Source organism: Schistocerca nitens, chromosome 1 (assembly GCF_023898315.1).
Source record: "Schistocerca nitens isolate TAMUIC-IGC-003100 chromosome 1, iqSchNite1.1, whole genome shotgun sequence".
Classification (NCBI taxonomy): domain Eukaryota; kingdom Metazoa; phylum Arthropoda; class Insecta; order Orthoptera; family Acrididae; genus Schistocerca; species Schistocerca nitens.
Window position 1 is genome coordinate 866059495 of NC_064614.1, and position 20906 is coordinate 866080400.

Genomic DNA, 20906 nt, shown 5'->3' on the forward strand with positions numbered 1-20906 from the left:
AATTGCTGAAATATGGTTTGAGAGAGAACTCTAAGGAAAGATATCGAAAGGGCAGCCTAGAAGAAGATGAATCGATCAGATTAAAAATGACCCTTCACGCTGAGATCTGGTTTTGTAGTAGATTACATATGAAGACACCTACATAAACGGAAATAGAGACAATTCGTTCACTGCTTCAGGGGAACTGAAGGTGCTGTTATGCGACAGTTGATGTACTACATTTTTCACATTAAATACTTTGTATGTGTTACATCCTGCTAGGTCAGGAAATGTCAGTGCAGTGTAGAAAATATGAGAACCACCTCCATGTAAACCCTTTATGTGTTAGTTTTAATTGCTTTACAAACTAATGAGTATTTTTAAGCACAAAATAATAGGTATAACAATTATTGTTTACAAATATTGGTTAAAGCCAAGGAATTAAACATAAGCTCTAGAGATGCAGTTCCCCTACTCAACTTTTATTTGAATTGGACTCTTTCAAATTAGTACCCAAACAAATTTAACCAACAATATATCACCAAGATACGATGCTGTATCCTGTTGTGTTACTGATTGCCCATTGCTTTATGGAATTACTATTTTTATGGTGTTTTTGAGCCAACTCTAAATCTGGCCATTGATTTGTTTTGTAGAGCTGTGTCAGATAGCACGTATACAAATGGGGCTCTGCAAGAGCTCTTTTGTGTGGTGCCCAGTGTTGACGTAAAATGTTGGCTTCTAGCCTGTTACAAACAAAACTACTTTTGAAGCAAAATTTTACATGCCCTTTCAATAGAGTGCTCCTAAATTAGTCTAATGCTACATTCATTGTACCAGTATGTATTAACAGGTTCAGTAAAACATGAAGAATCACAATAAGACTGCTGTTGCCCATGCAGACTGCTACCACCATTCAGCTGCGCTTCTCAGTTGCTGCTGGAATATGGGATAACTGTCCCTGTTAATAAACATTGATAATGCAAATGTCACACTAGACTTATTTTTGAGACCGTTCTGTCAAATGGGCATGTAAAATTCTGTTTTAAAAGTAATTTTGTTTGCAGCATAAACAAATGGAAGCTTTCTGTCAACACTGGACATCACATGAAGACATGATGAGCTGTATCTGTGTGGTCTCTCTCCAGCTACACATTGCAAAAACGAAGTTGCAAATATCTACCAAAACACCAGAGAACATGTGCCTGACAACTCTAACGAGGGACACCTTTTGTGTGTGTGTGTGTGTGTGTGTGTGTGTGTGTGTGTGTGTGTGTGTGTGTGTGAGGGGGGGGGGGCGCACTGCAGCAAATGAATCATTCAACATTATAACAAACAAAAAGCAAATTTTACAGCAATACAAAAAGAATTGTTTGCTTATCTGGCTGGGCTATATGTCTGTTAAAATCCAATTTTGCATATTTTTGTAACAGTTTATATATACGGGTGCTTACAATAAGCTTGAAAAATAACACTATTTCCTTATAAACAACTTTGCATCATTCCAGTTCCAATGTTGTATTGCTGAAACACACTGGTTTTTCTGTGTTACTCATTGAAGAAATAGGAGCTTCATTTTGTTTGGCAAAAGTTTATTGTACGAGGTAGGAAAACCTGAAATTTTAAATGGGAGCAGATTCCTTTTCCCTGTAATTGTCAGCTCTTTGTATTGCTTTGATAAATCCACGGTTGCAGAATGTTATATTTTTTTTCTTCCACATAGTGTAGAGTGGTGTCATCAGAACAAATTTGTAGCCAGATGTACTCTGTACTTCCGAATGAACCTCTGTTGAACCCTTGGTCTAGTGTGCTAAGATCCCTGATATCCTCTGGCTCCTTCCTTGCAGACGAGGTATCCATTGTCCTTGGTGTTTGCAATATTGGAATCCAATCTCCTACTGATAAAATGAAAGGATTTTATTCCTCTCTACAGTGACAAAATTTCTATCTCATATTTGGGGACTATGCCCTGTTGTAAGAAATTTCTGGTCTACAGCAGTGAAATGGTTATCAATGATCAGATTTTGGAAAAGGAAATTATCCACTAGTTTTTCTGTGTAAAACAGTCAAACTAGGTTATAGGATTCCAAACCTCACTATCATTGAGCTTATAAATGTGTAAGATTGTACTTCAGAGTGTACAGAGATATCTCTGCTGACCCTCAACTGGCAGGGCTTTCATGCCAAAAATATATGAAAACACTGTTACTACCAGTATTATGTATTGCCATGTTATAGTAAGCATATTGTCATTAATAAAATATGTAAAAATGATTCCACTGTGGACAGAAAAGTATCTGCTGAAGATTACCATGCAAAGGCACAATTTTACCCATTGTTTAGCTTATTCCAGTGTCAGCAGCAAGCATTTTGTATGCTGCATCAGCCCAGGCGTGATGAAGTTCACATTCTTTTTCGGCAGAATCTGTCCTAAACATCCGCATATATAGTTTGTCCCAGTATGAACATACAGCTGATCTCACCACACAAAATTTCAATAAAACTCACTCTGTACATATTTTGTTCATATTTAGTTCAGGGTACTTTTGGAAGAGGGCATACATTTTGTGCATGCGCAGACCTGAACTTTAATAACAACCAACTACAGGTGGGCAGAACACACATCAAACTTGCTTGTTACTTGCGACCATTGCAGTTTCCCAGGATTTGGGTAACTAGTATCTCATGGCTCAAGTACAAGAGGCATACTCATAGCGGAAGGAAAATAGATGAAATGTGACAATGAATAGTGTGTAATGGAAACTGCACATATTAAATGTACTCATTTAAAGAGTACATTATTTCATTTTCATAATATTTTGATCTTTCCATTGTCTTCCCCTCTTGCTTACAAACATCTGTATGTCTGCTACAGTACATTATTTCATTGTCATAATATTTGGATCTTTCCATTGTCTTCCCCTCGTGCTTACAAACATCTGTTTGTCTGCTACAGTCATATTCAATTTATGAAGTTATTTCATGACTGATCACTGAATATTCTTAAAGACATGATGTGGAAATAATGTGTCATATCCTCTCTTGGGCACTAAATGTACTCTAAAAGACTGCAAGAATGACTCCAGTCATTTGTTCTGTTGAGTATAGCTCCCCACCATGTCTGCTTACCACTTCAAAATTATGGCACAAATTTTTCAGAACTAGAGGACAGAAAAAAAACAAAGGTGGTAACAATATGCTGATTATTCCCGTAGTGGTTCTAAGTTGACACTTGGTGGGCAGTTACGTCAGTAAGTAAGAAATAACATTTAAATTTTCTGAGGAAATCAAAGGAAGCCTTTTCTAAACCCAGTATCAAAATCTCTTTTATGTTCCAGTTTCCATTTTACCTGTTCATTTAAAGTGACTTTTGGCATTATCCCTGAATATTTGTAAGAAAGTTTTTAGCTTTACATGGAACTGAGATGACTTAAGGATGATGAACCAGAGAACTGTATCAGCATTATAGCATGTGAATGTTCAGAAACTTCGAGATATGAAAATAACCATAGGCTCCGTCGTTCCAGGTGTTAGTAAGAGTGCACAAGGGAAATTAAATGGTAGCATATTTCGAATAAAATTAAACAACTAGTAGTTTGAAATTATCCCAGCTGGAACAAGCCTTGCTTATTGTGAGCGTTCAGAAGAATACATCACATCTGTTAACTTCCATAGAATGTCCATCATTGTAGCACTGAGATGCTTCTTTATTGTGATAGTACTGTGACAAATGCCACTCTAGTGTCAACGATTCTTATGAGCACAGTGGGATCTCACAGGCTCGCTGTGCCAGGTACCTATCACTGGCTCCTGCCACATTCCATTTCATGGCTACGAGTATGCGACATTGCACAATGAGCTTGTGAGTTAGTCTGAAGGCTGAGATGAGATGACTGGCTCTACGAATTAACACTTTTATTCCTGGAGCACTGATTTTCTTGCTTTGGAAATGGTTCAGTGTGTGCGTAAGGCCTGTGTGAATACTTTGCTCTTCTGTCTTCAAGGAACAAATTCTCCTTAATTTGCAGATCAAAATTTGTGACTCTATGAAGTGTAATATTAAAAATATTACAAATTGTCTTTTGCCAAATATGTACCTTACCTATTTTGTATTAGAAAGCCAAAATCTTGACTGCTGTCATAGTCAAGTGGGTCAAATCACCGAAAGAGCTTCACATTATCATTTCTTGATAAATTTCATCATGAAAACTAACAGTGGCAAGCTCTTTTCATAGAAAAGAATGGAATTCCAATTCTAATATTTTGAACATTTTTCACAAAATCTGCAATATTTAGGCTTACATTGGAATGAAAATCATAAGAAGACCCTGAATTATGTTCATAATTTCCAGTTCCAGTTAGGTGTTAAATTACTATATTAGAACATTGCAAATATTCAGCACACACAACTTTTTGGCTGCACAAATTATTAGAAACTTTATTATGCCTTTTACAAAATACACCAATTGCAACACATGCTCATGCTGAATGAAAGCACTAGAACTATCACCAATTCCAAATTCTTGTAGTAAGGAGATAAGATTATAATTTTAACTTCAAAAATGTCTAATCAGATTTCATATTCCAATAATTTTTGATGTGGTGCTAACTGCTCATGCATTATCTTTCTTTCAGAGACACCACTCCATAACAAATTGCGATAAAGAAATACTTTTATTATTTCACTGAGAGAACATATAAGCACTTTCATTTGTATTGTAAGACTTCATTTGTATCACTGGTGCTTGAATGATTTTGGTTAACCTCTGTATCATTTTAATCTTTGCCACATTAGAAGAAATATTTTGACATTAAAATTGCATTTGTGGTAAGAAATATAAGATTTTTTTTTCTATTTTCTAAAACTGGACACAGAATGCTGAACCATTTTATGTATTTATTTATAATATTAATGGCCTTCAAATGTAGTGGCCAGCTCAATGTCAAGTGATGGCTTTGGCATCAGACAACATCTGTGGTCCATGTTCTCTGCTGTTATCCCAGCTATCTCAAGTGGTGTAATAGGTGTGGAACATAATATTACAATCTCCTTAATATACATTACAAAATACAAATTATGTGATAAAAATACCTAGTGAGATCTGTAGACCAAGGTGATATCTCACTCTCACCTGGCACTGACCTTTAGTTTTCAAGGAGAAGATTTGTTGGCTTTAGGGACTGTGATGAGGGGAACACACTGATTCCATACATATTCATCACTGTCTGTGGTGGACCTTTCCAGGTTTCTCTGTGGCCACTAAGTTTTCTTCATGAGATGAGCATTGGGTTATCAGTATGCATCAAACAAATAAGTGTGATCTCAGATAAAGCCCCAAAGATGTCTGCACGGGCTGTGAATAAAATACCAGTATCTGGTATGTTTCTTGGACCACAGGCATAGAACTTAGAACATATTTTACATTCTTCAGAAATTAAGAGGTTATCTTGCATAAGTCAGAAAATGCTGCATGAGTGGAGAGAAGCAAATACTGACATTATAAATGAAATGTTCTAATTTTAATGAAAGTGTTAACGTGTGTGTTCCAGAAGAACAATATCAACTGTAAATTGCAAGGAACTAACAAAAAGATAGTTGATCTCAGCCATATTACAATTGTAATAAACAAAAATTATGTTTGCTTTACTACTACTACTACTAATAATAATAATAATAATAATAATAGTAATAAGTTATTATGTAGGTGATTGCATATGAAGTATATGATTTTTTTGTCTATGGGCTAGGAATTATATTGCATGACTCTGAAAACCAATTTTCTTGATCATTTCTTGTGTACCCAGTGTTGTGTAGCAATGTTTCACTTTGCACAGTTGGTTGCTACCAACTTATTTATACTAATACTTTTTACCCCAAAGGAATGCATACCAGTTATTCCTAAAGGGCTTTATGGCTGATGCTTCTCACATCCCTTTGGAAAATCGTGAGAAAGAAGCTCCTCGGTATTGGCAGATGCTCCCAGCAGCTGACAAGGAAAAACACCGAAAGAAGCTCAATGATATCAAGCAGAAATACATAAAAGATTATGAAAAATTTCTTAAGGTAATAATCCATGTTCTCCTTAACAGTATGCGACCACAGAAATTATTGTATAATATTGCCTCAGGATGCTGTGCGTGAATGTGGTTATAATTTTCTGTTATGAATTAAAGACTGTGTGCTATAAAGATAATCTAATACATAATTAGACCAAAGTTTGAAGTTAAAGAAGAAAGGGGGGAAATATTTTTAACTGTATATCTTAAAAGGAATCAGTCAGTCTTCAGAAACAATTAGAAGAAGATACAACATAGACACTCCAGTAAAATAACCTCTGTAGCTTTGATTTAAGAATGTTCTCTATTATATGGTATTATTTGTGACACTTTCTCACAAACTACAGTCTTTAGGGATCAATAAAGAGCAAATGAACTCTTGTGTCATCCTATAATTCAGCTTGTTAATGGCCGAAATGTGTGGTATGGAGTTTCTGTACAAGAAGTGCACATTACCTAAAACGTCATTGACAGTTTGAAAATGTTTCTCTTCAGAATTGTTGAGGCTCTGGTGGTCATTTGCTGACATATTATCTGTTGGCTTTCATCTCAGTATCTTCAGCTGATGTTTATTGATGTTTCTGACATTTCACTAGCACAAGTGGCTGGTTTTGTCAGAGGTTCCCCCCATTGCTGATGGCAGACTTGGCATCAGGCAATACATCAGTATTTCTGTTGTTTATAGTCATCATCATTCATAAAGGCTAGAGTGATTTTTGAAAGATTATTAATTATTTAAAAAGCAGCTCTTGTGTATTGGGGGTTCATTTTCATCATGTTTCTGAATACCTATTAAATCTCCCTGTGCCTACAAACAATTTTCAATTTCTTACTATAATCTCTCTTCCAGTAGTGAACAAATGGAGCATCCGTAACATCAGGACAGGCAGTATTAATCTACCTTCAAGCTGCTTTTATTTAATAAATTAAAAAAGACTGATTCTTTAAGATGTCTTACCTTCAGATCCTTCAATTTTGAAAACCGTCCAAGCTTACAATCAAATGTAAATGCCAACAAACTTGAGGCTTTAAATTGAGAATAATATCCTACAGCTGTAACTGTAATTCAGATTAAACAGAATTAAAAACAGAATGAACCAACACAGTTTTGCTCGTAACTGGTAACTCATGAATACCTCTGACAGCTCCTGCAGTGTGACTTATCCATGTATTGGAAGACACTATACCCTATCTATACTACAGATTATTTAATTAATACAGAACTCGTGAAAAGACTGAAAAAAGGTAAACATGAAACTTACAGATTTAATAGACCAACATTGTTTAGTGACAAACACTTGTAATTTCATTTTCTTTTTAATTACATGTATTGATTATTTTGTGTGATGCTGCTCAAATGATGACTCAATGTATGAATTTGGATTTTCTGACCAAGTCATTTTATTGTCTCTATTGTTTGCTTCTTATTACTTCACACTACGTAGTTTTGTTTTTGTTGGCATTCTAATTTAATAATCACAGGTAAAACAATTTAAAGTTTCTACATTTTTCACAAGAGTTTTTTTCCTCAACTTGCATGACAAATGTTTATAGTCTTGTATTGTAAGACACAATTATCTGATGTTTTTTTGAATTTGCAGTACAAAGTGACATTTTAAGATGTAGCAACTTCTTATATTTCCTAAAATACACACTGAACAGCAGTTTACATCATATACATTAATTTTGACAGAAGTTAATCATTTGTGATGGATGAGGTCCTTCAAGACCCGGTTTTTCGGCACACTCTTTGTCCCTCTGTGTGAAGTTTGTCATCACTCTCTCCAACATGTTTTGGAATATAACACAAGTGTCTCTCTCAGTATCATCCTTTAACTGAAGCACAGTACATGGCTTATTGATATACACTTTGTTCTTGAGGAAACCTCAGAGCAGGACAACCAGTCAACAACTCTTCTGTTGGATATCACTTTCCATGGAAACAAATTCCTTACTTTGGCCGTACACATATTCAAACTGGGAGCTGTTACAGCATCTTACTGAAACCAAACATTTCTAATATTTATACCAAGGTGATGAAGTTCCAGAACCAGAAATTCATGCAACATAGTCAAAAACCACTCAGACTTACAGTGATGGCTCTCCAATTTTCTTCATAGAAATAATGCACTATGACACCAGATTTCCCTAATCTAGCCCACACTGTAACTTGTGTCACAAAGCAGTGGGTGCTGGTGCAGTTGGTGAGGGTTGTTCCAGAACCAATAACAGCAGTTTTGTTTGATACCTCTACCATGTAGGAAAAAATGAGCTTCATCTGATGGTAAAATCACAATCCCACATTCTTCAGCTCAATATAAAACAGGTCTCACGAAAGTTCTCAACCCATAGCGGAATGGTATTGCAGGCTGGAGCTGCATCATTACATGGAATGTTGTATTGGAGATGGAACTTCCTCCAAGTGGTATTCACAGATTCTGTATTTTTAAAGAGCATGATGAAAACATGGTGTTGCACAGTCCACATTTTTTTCGTAACTAAACTGCTAATGTAGGAGAAAACAATTATCCCAAGCATGCCCCTCCACTACACTGACACATCTGCTCTACTAGAGTCAAAAACGCCATGTAACTCTGACGCACCCTGTATTATCCATCATCTGCTGTTTTAGTCTAGCTTTCATAAAGCAAAATGTAAATATTTTTCATTAGGAAAAATGTGAAAGCCAATCAAATGAATCTGTTTTCCACAGTCAAACAGTGGAAACTCCAGGTAGGAATATCAGCAATGTAGGAAAACATAGATTGCTACAATTTAAAGCATACAGGCACAATTAAAAGACACTCGTATATAGCTTTCGGCCACAGCCTTCATCAGTAAAAAAAAAAAAAACACACACACACACACAAAGCATCTCGAGCTAGACTGCATTCTGGCCCGAGGTACTGTAGTTGGCAGTCATGTGTGCAGGAGGTGTGCTTGCTTGCTGTCTTGCATGTGTGTGTGTGTGTGTGTGTGTGTGTGTGTGTGTGTATGTGTGTGTGTGTGTGTGTTTACTGACAAAGGCTGTGGCCAAAAGCTATATGTGAGTATCTTTTAATCGCGCCTGTCTGCAACTTAATGTGCCTTCTTTACTGTAAGTAGCAATCTATCTTCTCCTACATTGTTGTTTTCCACAATCATCATAAATAGATTTATTTGCTCTCACTTCCCATGAAAAGTCAGAGAAATTCATCAATCAGCACAGTAATTTTGTACAGTGTTACTAAACTTGGTATCTGTACAGACACATATATCCTTCAAAGACCTTAAGCTCAGTAATAAGTGAATAAGACTTCATAAACACAAAACGAGGGAAAAAATATCAAATGTCCATCCTACAGCTGCGATACTGACAGCAGCAGAGATGAATTTTCACAGGTAAAGCATTTGTCAGCATATACTGTTTTGCAAGCTGAATCTAGTGCACAACAGAGGGTAACATACTTACCACATATGGAAGTGTAAACCTCATCTGTAGTTCATCAGGTACATATTAGCCCAGTCAGTGATGACAAAAAAAGTCAAGTAATTGCAAATTTTTGTACAGTGTAAGGCAGAGTGTTACGAACAATATACTAAAAATCCTCACCGTTGGGATGTGAGCATGGCTGTGGAGGGACATTTAAAGGTCACTTTTTTATGTTTTTCTGTAATAACTTGAAAACTTTGGCTTCTGGTAAAAATGTTTCCCAGTACAAAATTGAACTACATTAAATTTCCTAAAAAAAATTATTATTATTGAGTTGGTGCATAAGTTTGTAGCATTTTCCACAAGTTAGATAAACACAACATGTACCGTATTTACTCGAATCTAAGCCGCACTTTTTTTCCGTCTTTTGTAATCCAAAAACCCACCTGCGGCTTAGAATCTAGTGCAAAGTAAGCGGAAGTTCTGAAAAATGTTGGTAGGTGCCGCCACAACTTTCTGCCGTCGAATTATGTAGCGCTACACAGGCATGCTTTGCAGGCACAAAGATAAATACTGGTGACAAAACCTCTGCTTTTTTTCACTGCCCCGAGTCTCGACCACTGCATTTTCATACATTATCCAACAAAGTAAATACAAATTCCGTATTGTTCATCTTCGAATGTAGCAACATTTCAACGTACTACGAAAATCCGACTGGCGAGATTGTTTGGGATGTTTGTCAATATGGCCAAGTCTACGTTCTGAATTTTTTCCTACCTGTGACAAGAGATGGTTGCTAATAAGAACTTTTATGAATTGTGAATCGCATGCAGTATTCTTTTCACCATAAGAATAATACCGTACGAATATAAACATTTTGCCATGTATTCTTTCGTGTTTGCTGCTATCTCATTTAAATCCTGTCTGCCTAATAAACTACGAAACTAGAGTGAGACAACAGCAAACGCGGCATAATATACATATCATGTCATCTTTATATTTGTATTGTTCTTATGCCTAATAGCGATACAGTCAGAAATGAAGCATGGCAATTGACAAGATTTTTAAATCTACGATGACTAATTTCTGTGCAGAATGTAATGTACTACAGAGGCGTCTGCAAAGATTTTCAGCCAGAGAAAAATTTTCGCTATACTCTCGTTCAGTACATCTTCTATCATATGCAGTCTATAATTTGGTTCTTGTTGATCAGTATCAAAGAAAGCAGCAGTGTGAGTAACAGCAAATAGCAAGCAGTCTCTTGCCATTGTTTCGCTAATGAGACGATTCCCCCCTTTTTATTGTAAGCGGCGGTAGCGCGCCCAAAAGCAAAATGCCGCGAGCAACGACAGGTCGTAAACATTCACTATCAGAATGCGACAAACAATGCATGACACAGTACAGTAATGCATTTTCAGCTTAGAGTGACGTAAACATCTATAACAAAGAGAACGTCACTTACCAGATCAAAGAAAAATAAGCAATCAATTCAAACCAGACGAAGCACGTGAAAAAGGAATGGTACCCTTATAAATACGGACGGAGTACTTGATGCTTAGCAATGGCTACATGGTAAAGCTTAACTGCTAAGCTTAAGACTGGAACCAAACTACTGTAGCTGTATAGTCATTCACTCGACCTAGATTGTGTCTCATATTACAGTGGACCAACTTTGTTTCGGTTTGGATGTGCGGCCTAAAACTTTTCTCTCCCTTGGAATTTCGAGTCTCATATTTGAGGTGCGGCGTAGATTCGGGAAAATTTTTTTTCCTTGATTTCGAGTCTCATTTTTCAGGTGCGGCTTAGATTCGAGTGCGGCTTAGATTCGAGTAAATACGGTATGCATAAGAAACTTCAGTCATTAATAATATATTCTCCTTCACTATTTGCAACAGTCTGCCAACGGTGGCATGACTGTTCGATTCTGCAACTGGAAAAATCACGTGATTTTGAGGTGAAGGAGATGAAGAACTCATCAAGCCATGTTTGGAGTCCATTTTCATCCAGAAGCTAAGTTCCTTGAATGTAATTCAATATAGAACAGAAAAGGCGAAAATCTGATGGGGCAAAATCAGATGAATAAGGAGGGTGCAGAATGAGTTCCCAACCCAACTCCTGCATCATGTTTTTTGTCAGTTTAGAGGAATATGGGCTGGTGTTGTGGAGTAGCATAATTTCACACAGTCTCCTGGTTATTGTCCATGGATTGCATCTGCAGGATGCCTCAGTTGTTGACAATAAATGTCAGCAGTGATGGTTATACCTCAGGGAAGGAATTGACAGTACACCACACCGTCACTGTTCCATTGGATGCATATCTTTCGTGGATACATGCAGGTCTGTGTACTGGGAGTTGCTGCTTTGTTTGGACTTAACCATTCCTTTCTTTTCCTTATGTTAACATTAAGGCACCATTTATTGAGACCGGTAATGATACAGGATAGGAATGGTCAGTGTTGTTGATGAGTCAGTTGATGACGAGCAAGCAGAGATGCACATATTGGCCACCCACTGAGCTTTGTGATTTTGACTTAGAGCACGAGTACTCATACAGTCAATTTTTGAATCTTCCCCATTGCATGCAAATGTTGCACGATGTTGAAATGATCAATAGTTCATCATGTTTGCCAGTTCTTGCGTACACTGGTGTAGATCATTGTGGATTAGTGTGTTCAAACGATCTTTGTCAAATCTCAGAAGTCTTCCTGAACGTGGAGAGTCACTAATATCAAAATGATCCACCTCAAAACAAGAAAACCATTTTCATGTTGTGCTATGTCCAATGGCATTATTCCCACACATGGCACAAATATTCCTGGTTGCCTCAGGTGCTGTCACCCCTCTGTTGAACTCAAAGAGAAGAATATGTCAAAAATGTTCTGATTCCTCCACTTGGTAATCATTATCTAGCGTCCACAGCTCCACTTACTATCTCTGTATGACAAAATGACAGTATGTAAACTCAAATAGTAACAATAAACTATAAATAAATGACAGTCTATAAATAAATCCATGGTAGCCGGAATATCAACTCAACTTGCAAAACAAAAACACTACAAACTTATGCACCACAGTAATAAAAGTAGTGTTTTAATGGTATAAAATTAATGTTTACTATTACGTGGAATGAGTCGAGAACGAATATTAAATTGTGTACCACATCTAAGTGCAGGGTATTAGGAGAGGTAGGTATGAGAGTTCAGAAAAGGGGAGGGAGTGGGTGGGGGCGAGGTGTTGGAAAACAAACAAGTAAGGGAAGTCAGGTTGCCAGAATGTTGTCATGCATTACTCTCCTTTGTAGATGTGCGAACCGGAGAACGAGCGGGTGAGACCTCACTCTCTCTATCCCCTACTGTGTCACAAAAAGCAACTACAGGGATTTCACACAGCTATACTGACTCTTTCTCAACTCCCCTTATGAAATAATGGTGGACAGACGCTTTGGGGGGGGGGGGGGGGGGATGTATTTTCCACAAAGTGTGTTAGAGGGGTTGTATATTCCATGCAGTGTGTTGAATACATATACGAGTTACTAAAAATAATGGGGAAATTGAGTCATTGTCATCCTGTACGGCAGTTGGAGTGTTCTTTCATGAAAGTCAGCTACCATCATGAGTGCTGCTTGCTTTTCAGTTTAAAAAAGGACTAACCTCCCCAACATTTCCTGTGCACAACTCCATCTAAGTAGACAAAATAACTTAACTGAGCTCGTGTCTATATAGCAGAGTTATTTTTGGTTTATTATGTGAGTACTTATTTGCAGTTGTTAAGTGAGCATTTATGTAAAATACATTCCAATTAACAGTGGGTGACAAGTTCTTGTAGCGGTTCACCTCCAGTATTTATTTCATTTGTTATCCTCGGTGTCGACATACTGCGTTGCTGTGCTGGCTGAAAAACAGGGTTTGTAATTCTGACACTGACTACTGAAAATAATGTAGCCGACAGGTGCACAGTTGCGTTTCACAGTACTTTAATTTCACTGTTCACAACCCCTCAGTAATGTACAGTTATTTGGCCATTGCACTACTGTTTATCTTTCGATAAGCCTCATTAATAGGTTGCAGGCAAACATCCAGGTACTGCTACAATAGTTTCCTGATGTACATCTACGAGCAGTAAAAACCTAACCACAAAGTTCACATTTCTTGAATAATAAACAGGCAAATATGGAAACAGACAATGTCATTGTTTTTACACACACAGCCTATTGGTGTAACACTTATTTCACTGTTAAGTCGATGCATTGTTATTGTTCTAACCAAAACAGGTTTCTCGTCTGTAACTCGGCCATGGAATGACTGTCTCGTGACCAAAAATCAGGCCCTTACGTATCATCACAATAATAGATACTGAAATTTCACATTTTTTATGTTTAATTTACAGAAATTACAATTAAAACTTAACTCATTTGATTAACTGAATACATCAAAAAATTGGTTCTTTTTAACAGTTTCTTCTACTGCACGAGTTAGGTCGAATTATTTGTCTAAATCATGAAATTAACATACATAGTTACGCAAACAATACTTTTGACAAAACTGTTAATTACTTTGGAATTGCCGGCCGGAGTGGCCGAGCGGTTCTAGACGCTACAGTCTGGAACTGCGTAACCGCTACGGTCGCAGGTTCGAATCCTGCCTCGGACATAGATGTGTGTGATGTCCTTAGGTTAGTTAGGTTTAAGTAGTTCTATGTTCTAGGGGACTGATGACTTGAGAAGTTAAGTCCCATAGCGCTCAGAGCCATTGCCCTGTAATAAAAGATACTAACTATGAATAGTCAAAATAAATTAGAAAAACAATTACATACATAAAACTAATCACGAAATTAGATCTAGTGTTATATTCTTTAAAACTGGGGACCAGCCTTTCTCTTTTATGGAAATGCAAATAATATTCACCTATGTTAATGTTAATTAGTTAAAATTGAAAAAATGAATTTTAAGGAGGCAGATGGCAAAATAAGAGGGGAAGTAAAAATATCCCAGCTTGCTTCTTCACATGCGTAACTTTTAAGTGTGGTGTTATCAGTGATCTACTGCTGTTAGTGGAACACAGAATGGCTCTGTTAAGGTCATTTACAATGTATTGTAAAGTCTTGTAATTGTGCGATAGTCACTTAGTGGTCAATTAATGACGGACCAGAAAATTGTTGCACTTCCATCACCATTAATTGTGTTCGTTTATTTTATTTACTTCTTCATCCATAGTACAGTAGTTTCAGACATGTTAGAAATGTTATAGAAATAATATATAAAACATTAACAAAGTAGCATAGGACTAGGCGAGGATAGGGCAGGAAATTGGTCATGGTCTAATCAAGGGTATTGTCCCAGCATTCACGTTAGCAACTTGAGGAAACTATGGAAAACCCAAGTCAGGCTGGCCGGATGGGTAATAAACCCCAGTCCTCCTGAATACAAATCCATTACATTAAGACTGGAGTAGCCACATCACACAGTACATGATTAGTAAGGGAATCACATAATCTGCATTGTGAGTGCCATATGCACAAGAACTAAATCAATAAACAAGAAATTTTGAAAATACAAACACTACTGGAAATGTTTAAAAACATGAAAACATTACATAAGGCTGCTGGAAAGTACAGTATGAAAGTACAGTATGCGTATTAAGGAAATCGGACTTTGTACTGCTCCTCGGTGGTGGTGTGTCTGCTAAATTATATTTGCTGCGCTAGCCAACAACACCTGCTAAAGCGACTACTATTTATCAGTGTGTCAAACCTGGGTGGGATGGCGCTGATACACAGAGATGACAAATGTATTAAAACGCGTAACGACACCATAGAGTTCCGCAACGCCGTGTACTATATCAGCTATCTGCAAGTAGTTGTGAGGATGGAAAGTTTAACCAAATGCTTACCACTCGCACGATAGCTACCGCCGAAGATGCAACTGGACCACCACTAGTACAAATGGGTTCTGGTTTTATCGGCTAGTGTTAGCTCTGAATTGGAACTTTTAGTTAACGCATCTGACTATCACAAGATTTTACAGGTTCGACCAGCAAGCTAACACCAAAAGTAATCTACTAGTCGATGGAATCAAACACAAACTACTAGTCTGATTAGGATGCGCTACTTAAGTCAATTAAACTCAACTCACTGTGATGTGCCACACTTCACAGCAGTGTGATCGGAAACCTCACTTATATAACCCAACACTCCAACACTGATACCTTGGATTTATCTTATCTTTTTCCCAGCTTGAAAACTATCCAACGTGGAGTTTAAGCGTTCCTTTTAATAGAACCCCACTGAAGCAATCAGTCTAGACTGAACTTTCTTAGCTACCAGTTAGTTTAATTTTCGTAAGAGCACGCCAGTGATATAATTACACTGAATCGTTGCTAGTCGGAGATTATTAATCCTATACAGTCACTGCACTGCAGCTCTACCCTTGCTTATTTCTTTTTACAAACACACACAATGGATAATGCTATTTGCACTCTATCAATGATAATGGTTTACGCTACAACCTTCATAGTTTATTAATTCCCCATAACTTAACTTTTCCACTTTTTATCGCTTAAACAATCAGACTAAAACCTCTTTCATATACTTTAAACCGAACTTTACGCAATTATCGTAACAAACTCTCAGTGTGATTTATCTTTCACTTTAATATTCTTTGTCCTGCTTGTACTTTACCGTTTTGATTCACTGCACAATATTTAACTTCTTTTTTTTTTTTCCTCTCTTTTTTTTTTTTTTTTTTTTTTTTTTTTTTTTTTTTTTTTTTTTAGATTCAAAGATTCTGTTATCATATTTTCAAGATATGGGGAGAAATGATAAGACGAGGCACCAATTTTTACTTTATCAAGCACAGGGCCTGAGCATCTTTTTATTTAGCGATTTTCTTAATTTTCAATGTCTCCGCAAAGTATCGTCAGGCGTGAGTGCTGGTGGTAAACTACTTCCCCACTAAGCGGAAGCTAGTAAAAAAAAGAAACAAAATACCTAAGCATCACCGCCACTTTAAAGTATCATTAATATTCACTCACATCAAAGCAAATCTCTCCCTCTTCAGGCATTGGCATACGCGGACCCTCTATACCAAATTTAAAATACTCAGCACTCACAATTTCAAAGAGACAATTATCATGCTCTACTCAGTTAATAGGTCTTGGTTCCGTCAGTTTTGTCGGATGGAAGATTACTATTCCACCAATTCGCGCATGTCACAAAGTATCTGACACAGATTGGTTCTCCCGTTTACATTAATCAAACTAGGATGTCCATTCTCACAATAATAACATGACAATCACAGGCCGCACTTCAATTTGAGAGTTCTTTAAGCCGGAGATTCTATTGCCTTATGACTTCCCCCACATTTACAACCAATACAGTCGCACACTCAGCCAAAGCTTTAGCAAATCCTTATTATAGAAGTGGCAACGGCACATGTACCTTTGTGCTTATCCTTATTAAACCAATCACTCACAAAGTCTTTGCGTGAAAGCGATACCAAATACACACAATCAAGACTGAAAAGAACCTCGCCTTAGCACGAGATACAGAACGCCTGATTGCGAGTAATCCTAAGGTTAACTTGACCAAACTTTACACTATCACTAATCACATGAAAACGCGAGAAAACCCCATCTCTTAGCATGTCTCACAACGAGTTACTCTTTTAAAGCAAACTCCCAATATCATCGCACATCCCTCTACCAATTGCGAACAATACACCTCGCGCAATAATTACATATAACTTCCCATATAGGCCATAACCCCATCACGGGTTCAACTAATAACTTTAGAAGCCCAAATCTGACATTAAATCACTTGAGCACCAACTCCAAATAGGCTTACACTTCACAAGTGTCACGAACTGGCTGACGTTACCCCGTGACCTCAATGGTGTCTAACTCCCTGATGCCGCAAATGTAACTTTCTACACGAGATCTCAATGGTAACTCCTCTTGAAACAAGGGACAAAACCAAGACCCAGAATTTTTGAACAAACAAACATGTGACGTTAATTGTCTCTTTATCACAGCTTTTATTATTAGATGCTTTCATTCCTCTTCAATAGCGGCCAGCTGCGCATCAGTCGATATCTTTGCCGCGCGCCACACTGCTGCTATCGTCACAGTCATGTGACATCTCTGGCCGCAACAGGCTCTGCTGCATATGCTCTTTCTACATCATAATTTTGACAACATTTTCAGAAGCAAATACAAATAAAATTAACACCCCCCCCCCTTTTTTTAAGTCGAAATTGATACTTCAATAATAAGTTGAGGCAACTTACATATGTAATGCCACATACGTATACCACTCACACTACTTTTCAGTTTTGGGGCACTACAACTTACATTGAAATATATGAAGTTACATAACACGTAGATGACATACTTCTATTGCAGAGGGAGCCAATTTAAGCTCCTGTTAGAAATTGGGGAAATCTTAGGCGGAGGCTGGGATAGTGCATTTGATATCCATCATGTTGTGAAAAATGTTTCAGCCATTGATAGTCCAGACTGCGAAATCAACTTCGTTGAATACAAGGTCTGTTCAGAAAATTCCAGAACTTTGTCCACAAAATTTTTCTATGCTTACCTTTTACTTATTGTACATAGTCTCCTCCTAAATACTCTCCTCCACAATTGGTACAATATTCCCAGTGCTATTACCACTTTCTAAAGCAGTCTTGGTATATCTCGCACTGGATCACGTGAAGTGCTGTCAACAAATTTTCCTTTATCTCGTCTGTCATTGCAAATCTTCGCCCTTTCAAAGGGGTTTTAACTTTGGAAATTAAAAAAAGTCTACAGGGGCCAGGTCTGGAGTACAGAGGAGGAGGCGTCACAGTGATTTCATTTTTTTGTGCAATAGTCATGCACCAACAGAGATAAGAGTGTGGTGTCAACAATGAATTGAATTGTCTGATCACATTTGAAGTTGTTTCCTTCTCACATTTTCTCGCAGACATGGCAATATGTCCTGAGAGTACCATCGATTGACAGTTTGTCCCTATGGCGTGAATTCATGATGAACAAATCCTTCAGAGTTAAAGAAAACTATCGTCATTGTTGTGACATTTTACCTGACCTGAAGAGCTCTTTTGGTCTTGGTGAACCTTTCCCAACCTATTGTGAAACCTGAACCTTGCTTTCAACATTGTAATTGTGGACCCATGTCTCATCACCAGTTATGATTCTCTTAAGGATCATCTCATCCTCATTTGCCAATCCAAAAGCTCTTCATAAATTATGAGGCGAAGGTCTTTCTGGTCTTGATTCATTAGCCGTGGGACGAGATTGGTACAACATGATGCATTCCAAGATTCTGTTTCAGGATTTCATGACACAGTCCAACTGAAATGTTACATTCATCTGCAACCCTCTCAGATGGTCAGTCATCAATTGGCAAGCAAAGTTTCATTGACATTCCTGATGTGTGTGTGTGTGTGTGTGTTGCCGGGAGACATTGAAGGGCTTTCTGGATGAGGGTCATCTGCAACTTCCATCTGGCCATTTTTAAACCATGTGAAACATTCGTAACACAGAGTATGGCTTAAGCACTCATCACTGTAGGCTTCCTGCATCATTTGGTGTGTCTCTGAAAAGGCTTTCTTTGGTTTCATGCAAAATTTAATGCAGATGCTTTTCTACTCCAACTCTGCCATTTTGAAATTTGCAAACTGTGTGACACAACATTCTACTCAATACGGCTCTGAACAATAAGTGACAGCTTTGTTTACATAATAGCTAATTTGACAACAATGAAACTTCTGGCAGTTACACATTAAACACAGATGTGTGCAGCTATGCCAACTTTATCTCGCTCCAACACACCATTGGCGTGAAATCACGAATGTTCCAGAATTTTTTGAACAGACCTCGTTGACAGTGTTATCATGTTACACTTGGGACAGACCTTTCCATATGGTAGACAGTCGACAGCTCCAGCTGTGGACCTTTTTTTAATATAATAGCTAACTTAACAACTGCAAATAAGTACTCGCCCAATAAACTGAAAATGATTCCACTTCATAAACATGATCTCATTGAAGTTATTTTGTGTACTTATATGAGAAAACCTGATAGGAAATGCTGATGAAGTATAGTCTGCCTGTAGACTAAAAATCTAGCTACGTTCTTGGTGAGGGAAGTTGCCTTTCCTAGAAGAATTCTATAGCTGCAGTGTGACTAAGGATCAGTGTCTCTCTCTTACTAGTGTAGAACACCATGCAGAGATTTATGCAGATTCTGTCTGTATGTGTTATTTGTGTTAGCATTTCCTGTATTCCATGTAATGTTAACACAATTAGTGGAAAATAAACACCCTTGCACAATGCGTTGCCAGTAGTTCATAAGGCCAGCTGTAGAGGGATCAGTATAGCTTTGTGAAACACCCCATAGTTGCTTTTTGAGAAATTGTGAGCTAGGGAGAGTCGAGACTCACCTGCTCATTCTTTTGTTTGCGGACCTATAAAGGAGGGAATTGCATGACCTCAATCCAGTGACCTGCCTTCCCTCGTGTATCTCCCCCTACACCACCTGCCCACGCAACGATCAGTCACACACCCGGAACACAATTTGTCTCTTAATATGGTTCTACCATACATAAATGGGATAGACACATTTAATACTTCCAGAAAGGCAAATATCCCGAGTTCGAATCTCGGTCCAGCACACAGTTTTAATCTGCTGGGAAGTTTCATTCAATTTTTGTTCTTAACACACTTCATTTGACAATTAAAATTAACTTTACACTATTAAAACACTATTTTAATCCTCTCTGATTTTTCAGTCCCCTGCAGCATGGAAACTATTAGTCATAGAGAAAAAATGAAAAGGAAGTTTGTTTTACAAAATTTAATTTAGTTTAATTTTGTACTGAAAAACGTTTCTGTAGAAGCCACAGTTTTTGAGTTGTTCAGGAAAAGCATAAAAAGGTGACCTTTAAATGCTTCCACCTTCACACACACACACACACACACACAGCCAGTCAGGATTTTTGATATCTTGTTCATGACACTCCCTCCTACCAGTTTGCAAAAATCAGGAACTACACAATATTTTTCCCAGATTTTCTTTAATGACTGGACGTATGCAAAATAATCAGAAAATTGCAAAGCCTTATACAAACGTTAAGTACTTCAGACGAGTTCTCATGTAGATGGTGTGATACTTAGAGTGACTTTTAGAACAGTATTATCTAGGGAAATTTCACATTGATTCCAAGTGTGTTTGTAAAATAATGGTGTGGCAGTGTGTTTTAAAAAAGATTCATTCAATTTCACAAGAATATGTTTTCTACAAGACTGGAGATAGAAACTTGAAATATATTTTAACAAACACATCAGTATTATAAGTTCACCTCAGTGCCAGCTGCAAGCCAGCAGTTCATGTGGTTGCTGGCAGGAGTCTTCCTGGTGCAACCAGCTTAGTCCCTAGTGCAGCCAGCTCAGTCCCTTGTTCCG

General features: G+C 37.5%; 1 protein-coding gene across 5 annotated transcripts in view; it reads left to right on the plus strand.

Annotated features, from left to right (window-relative positions):
* LOC126263580 (nucleolar transcription factor 1-A-like) overlaps positions 1 to 20906 on the plus strand; it is a 205838-nt gene that overhangs the window by 175530 nt on the left and 9402 nt on the right. For all 5 annotated transcript variants that reach the window (XM_049960686.1, XM_049960676.1, XM_049960689.1 and 2 more), the window contains one exon: positions 5860 to 6043. In XM_049960686.1, coding sequence (XP_049816643.1) covers positions 5860 to 6043 — 184 coding nt within the window. The remainder of the gene's footprint in view (positions 1 to 5859; positions 6044 to 20906) is intronic.